We start from the raw sequence: 5513 nt of genomic DNA, 5'->3' as shown, positions 1-5513 counted from the left end.
AGGACAATGAGTAAGCATTTATGGGTGCGATAGGAGACCCAGCTGGTCTAATTGCCGGTCTAATTATCAAATAGAGAATCAAGAAATGGCCTGTAAGTGAAATATTGCATTTGTTGATCGCTTACTGATTTTTAGAGAGCTGCATCAACTGCTGTTTTAGGACTACAGGGAGACTTCTTTCCCTCTTTTTCAAACAGAAGTTCTTGGTGTGCCTACGTGACAGCTAAAAACATTTACAGCCTTCTCATGTGCAAATGTTTGCGACCTTTAGATATTTCGCTCGATAATAAACAGCAAATAAGCATTCAAACGCACTACCTATAGACCACTCAGCTGAGGGCAAAATGTTTCTGCATTTATGTTATGACAAGTGTCCAACAGCACGAAGAACAATTTGCAGCGTTAGTACGGACCAGTCTCCATCAAGGGGCAGGGAATTATTTCAACCCATAGAGCCAAGAGCCAGTTGGCCACTTTGATGATTTATAAAGCAGCTGGGGGAAGACTGAAAAAAAAAAAACAAAACCGCACACAAGAAAGAAATGAACTTCTTACAAAGCGCGGCTACCCGCCGGGCTCTCCCTGCAGCGCCACGGAGGCGCGCGGCTCCTCCACAGAGGCGGGCAGCGCCTCACGGCCCGCAGCGCGGGAGCGAGGGCAACACCCCCTCCTCTGAAACGCAGCAGCTCCCCGCGAACTCGTCACCTGCTTCGCTCTGACGCGCGTTCCTACCGAAGAGCATCCAAAAAATAAAAATGATAGAACGCTAGCAACGCCAAGCGCACCTCCCCTGCTTGCCTTAAGGGCGCGCGTGCGAGCAGGAAGCCGCGGTGTTATCAGCCCTTCGCCTGTGCACCGTGGGTTATCGTATCACTCGGAGGACCGCTCTCCAGGCCTGGAGAGCAAAGAACGGAGCGGCGCGGTGCGCGGCACGAGAAGGTCGCCCCGCGCCTCGGCCACGCGCTCCGGTCACGGCCGTCGGCGCGAGCCACCACCGCCCCGCAACGGCCGCAGCGCGCGGCCCCGCCCGGGGGACATGGCCGAGCCGCGCAGCGCGGTGGCGGAGGACAGCTGCTGGTAGCGGCCCGCAGCGCCTTTCTCGCTTCTCTCTGTGCCCCCTCCGCACCGAGCTCCGCTCTCAGCCTCCGCTCTGCCAGCAGAGGCGGGAGGAACTCGCTCGTGCTTTCACGTGCTCGAGGGTACAGAGGCCTTTCGGCGGGCACCTCGAGGCTCGCGTTTCCCGGTGTCACGACAAACACGACCTCCTCCGCTGGCTGATACAAACGCGGCCTGCGAGGAGCTACGTTTATGCGCTTTATCTCCTTTCCAGGCCGTGGGAAATATCTCCCATGATCTGTGAGTTAGCCATAGACGTGCTGCTCGGAGGCGGAGAGCTGAAGACTCACGCTCAGCGCTGTGCTTTTTACCACTCATCGTTGGGTTCGTTGGTTTATAGTAGAGAATATAGCTCTCCAAGTCTTCTCACGCATTTCTCCATTGCAGGAAACGATACGTTGAGAGTGAGCTCGAAACCGCAAAACGATGGTCTCACAAATGGGGATTCTTAAAAACGGCTCTTGAGGAGGTAAAAGGGAACGGTGTACGGGCAAGGTGCGAGTGGGACACACAGCGGGCTGCCCGCACACAACGCGATGAGCGCGCAGAAGGACAGCGCGTGCTTGGCTCAGCCAGGTTCACAGTTTGCAGATGCAGTACCACTGAAATGGGCTCAGGGTTCCGGCTTTCCTCTGAACAAAATGCAGCAAGCGGTAATTGATATGCCGCGCACATCCGGATGTATTTCTCCTGAGAAACACGGCTCCCAGCAGTGCTAACAAGTACGAGATGCACGCTGACAGGAAAACATTTCCCCTTTGTCTATCCATATGGTACTCTAAAAACCAAGGGGAAAAGGTTCTAGCTAATTAAAATTTCAGTGGAGAAATTTGCAGTGAACTAAAATATTTGGAGAGGTGTCTGTTCTCACCCCTCTTTAGATATGAGCATATAGCATTGCAGAATGTTACATTTGGAATCACGACACTTCACTGCTAAAGACCAGGATCAGGCCCCTGAATGCAGCCGAACATTTACCCTCCATGCAGCGGGAGGTACTGCATCCGTTCCAGGATGCTTTGAACATTCCTGCAGGCATCCACATCAGCACCTCCAAAGCATTGTGTCCTCTCAGCTTCGACGTCCATCCCTGATAACTGCTGTCTGTCACATCACCACCTTTGCACAGTGCTAATAGATGGGCAGCTGAAAAGCTGAACAAACTCAATGCATTCTTATTAGTGAACTTATTCCTTGTCTTGTGGTCTGTAAGGCACAAAAGATGTATTTCTAGCCCTTTCTGAACTACCGGTGCAATTAAGAGAGTTGAATCACTCTACAGCATCTTGCTTTTCACCTGAAATTCAGATTTATATTGCTTTCTGAAAGAAAAGAAAAAAAGTACATGACAACAATTTCCAAAACACTACAATATGTACTCCTGTTTTAGGTGGAAAGAACAGGGAGAACAGATGCAGCCATCAGGGGAATGGGACAGATATCAGAGCCCATTTTTTTAATGCTGACGTTTTTATTTCAGTTGGCTGAAGACGAAAAGAAAGAAAAAAAGCCCAAGATAGAGCTCCCAGAGCATCTGCGCATTCGACCCGTGACACCTGTGGAAAAATATATTAAGGTTAGAAATTAGCTTTTCAGATTGAAGTACAGCAACACCTGTCTGAAGAGACCACCCAAGCCCTAACATCAGTTGACTTGCAGAGTTGGGCCTTTAGCTAAAGGTCAGAGTCAATTGTATTTGCGACCCAAGCAATGCTTTAAAGGACTCATTTAGAACAAGGAACTGCCCTTTGGATATGGTTGTTAGTTCAGAGCTTTCACTGTATGTAATCATCTTCCCCTAAAGCACCTCCCCCATTCTCTGTGACATCTAGTAACGGAACAGTCAGCTGTACGGCTTATTATAGAAGAACGCCCAGACCCATTTACAACTGCTGACCAGTCATTGTTCAAATATACACACACACGTCTTACTTCAAGGCTTATCATGGCCTCATCTCTCAATTTTAACTATTGGTTAAGATGCAGCCATTTTTTCTAGCTTTATGTAAGTATTATTTTTGGCAGACACAATGCCTCTGTCCTCTTCAGCGGCACAAATGAGATCGGCCGGGAGAAGTCAGTTCTAATGAGTCAGTGCGTTTGATTTATAAATATACAGCATCCAAATCACCACCACATAGAATAACCATAGAGCTAGATTGCTAACAAGGGGAGAGGAACACAGTCATAAAAGGAGAGGCAGAACATGCCAACAGAAAGCACGGCTAATCCACTGCGAGAAGACTAAGGAAACAAAAAGACTGAAAATTCCTATTTGTTGACCTAACTTTCAAGGCATTCCAAGGGTGGTGAGATAAGGTGAGCGAGCACTTCTACTGAGACTAAACTGAATAAAAGAATAAGAAGCAGTGCCGAGTGTGACAAACCAAATGGCAGCACTTCTGCCATTAGAGCTACTTGGTCCAGCATCCAAGCTCCATCAGCCAGGTTTGCCTGTGCTGCACCGTGGGGGTATGCGTGCATTACAAATCACACACAGCTACCAGCTGCTGAAGTAGCATGTGTAGCCTGACGCAGACTGAAGCAGGGATCAGAGTTCCATCTCAGCTCCAAATCTTTTATTTGTCCAGGAAGACAAGGGTTATCTGTGATTCGGGTCACCTTTTACATATTGTTAAACACTTATGCAGAACGACGTGTCTTTCGGCACATTTACCTTTATGGTAACAGTTGTCATATCTGCTCTTCTCTCTAGGTTAGATTCATAATTGCTTCTTCACAGTCCCTTCCCCCAGATCATAAGTAGGAAATGATTTCCTTTATTATCCTGCTCGGTGGGTGGCACTTCTGGCCATAAAAATTATCTTCTCAGAGGAACTGCTCCACCTAAATATCATAAACATTTCTAGCCTTGGCCAAAGAACAAAGTGAAGTATCTCTGGCAAGAGAACTGAAACATTGTTCTCTTACTGCGTGTTTCTCTACTAAGTCCCCAGATGCTAAAATGATATAAAGTGCCCAACTGAGACGATTCAGCCAAAGTAAGCACAGCAGTCACTGAACGGAGGCTGCTGACTTTTGGTTTGTTTCCTTTTTAGCAAGATTAGTTGCAGATTAACTTGATGCTTACCCATCTTTTAAAGTAGAGAGTGGAATGGATGAGTACTTCTGGATGCAGAAGCCAGCTTGGTCAGTAATATCTTTAGCATTTGGACACAGAACTGTTATTCCATGGCAGCGCTGCTACCAAATACATGGCAGCAAGTATAAAGCGCTGTTTTTCCTGTTTAGAGAAGGCAACCAGCCTAAAGATTACTGTTAAAGCTAAAGCTTAAATCCTTCCAATAACACAAAGCCCTTAGGAATATATTGAACAAAACTGTATATATGCAGAAAACGTATGCTAATATATACTAGTAAATGATAATTGTGAGTTTTGATTTCCTGTCATACATACCAATTGAGGCACTAAAAGACTTCTTTAAAGCACGGTAAATGAAAGGTAGTTACTTCACTGGAATTTGGCCATTTAACTTCTCTCTTCCCCAGTGCCTTGCTATAGAATGGGACCTAAATTATCCTGATATAAACCATCTTGTATTTTAAATCAAACTTGCATGCAACTAGGCAATCTTCTGAAGTTCTTATTTCCTTCCATGAATGTCAGTGTGTGTTCAGGATATTAATTCATCGGACTGCATTTAAACCCACTATTTTTACACGTTCTCATTTCCATCCACACTAGAGCACGAAGGAGGATGTTGCATGACAGAAGTTACAATCAAAAACCTTTTAAACATTGAATTCTATGTGTTACTTTTATTCTAGGTGAATCCATCTCCTCCAGTTCCTAGGACTACCCAGGGATTTATTGGCTGGAGATCAGCTGTTCCGGAGCTCCAACTTGAACGCTGTTTTCAAATCCAGAGCTGCAAAGGCGCCTTCTTCAAGGATCTGAAATGGCCACGTGAGCCCTCTGACTGACAGCTAGAAACAAGAAGCTAGGCACATGGAACCACTCACATTCCAAAGTTAACATTCTCCAGTGGATTGCTGAACACCTCTGTAAGCATCCACAATCACTGTGGCAATGCGTGAACATCATGATGCAGCATTTTGCTTGTTGCAGACGTTTTGGAACCCATAGCATTCAGGCTGTGAATACTGCTTCAGAGCTGCCTAGTTTCCCGTGGAGCTGCCTGATGGGTTTAAGTAATGCTTACAAAAGCCATTCAGTAAAATAAAGTCACTTTCTAAAAGCAGTTCTGGTATCAGAAGAACTTTTTGTTGTTCAGAATGTAAGTTTCTAAGCATAAGTTTCAAAGTAAGAATATGTTACAAAGTATTTATGTTGCTGCAGATTTTTTATAGCAATGTTTATATCAACCAGGACTGGTAGGAACTCAGAAACAGACTGTTGCAGTCTAAGTAACTTC

General features: G+C 46.0%; 1 protein-coding gene across 1 annotated transcript; it reads left to right on the top strand.

The window, feature by feature from the left end:
• On the top strand, positions 679-5339 carry C19H20orf85 (chromosome 19 C20orf85 homolog). Its single transcript, XM_021416284.1, has 4 exons — positions 679-1077; positions 1504-1585; positions 2597-2692; positions 4906-5339. The coding sequence occupies exons 1-4, from the start codon at positions 1037-1039 to the stop codon at positions 5059-5061; spliced, it is 375 nt and encodes a 124-aa protein (XP_021271959.1). The 5' UTR covers positions 679-1036; the 3' UTR covers positions 5062-5339.

Source organism: Numida meleagris, chromosome 19 (assembly GCF_002078875.1).
Source record: "Numida meleagris isolate 19003 breed g44 Domestic line chromosome 19, NumMel1.0, whole genome shotgun sequence".
NCBI classification, from domain to species: domain Eukaryota; kingdom Metazoa; phylum Chordata; class Aves; order Galliformes; family Numididae; genus Numida; species Numida meleagris.
Note: the sequence above shows the minus strand (reverse complement) of the source record. Positions and strands in the feature narration are given on the sequence as shown.

Excerpts from the sequence above, each read along its gene's own strand:
- C19H20orf85 (XM_021416284.1), top strand. The coding sequence starts at position 1,037 with ATGGCCGAGCCGCGCAGCGCGGTGGCGGAGGACAGCTGCTG. Across the intron at positions 1,078-1,503 it reads GTGGCGGAGGACAGCTGCTG|GAAACGATACGTTGAGAGTG; the intron begins GTAGCGGCCCGC and ends TCTCCATTGCAG. Across the intron at positions 2,693-4,905 it reads CTGTGGAAAAATATATTAAG|GTGAATCCATCTCCTCCAGT; the intron begins GTTAGAAATTAG and ends CTTTTATTCTAG.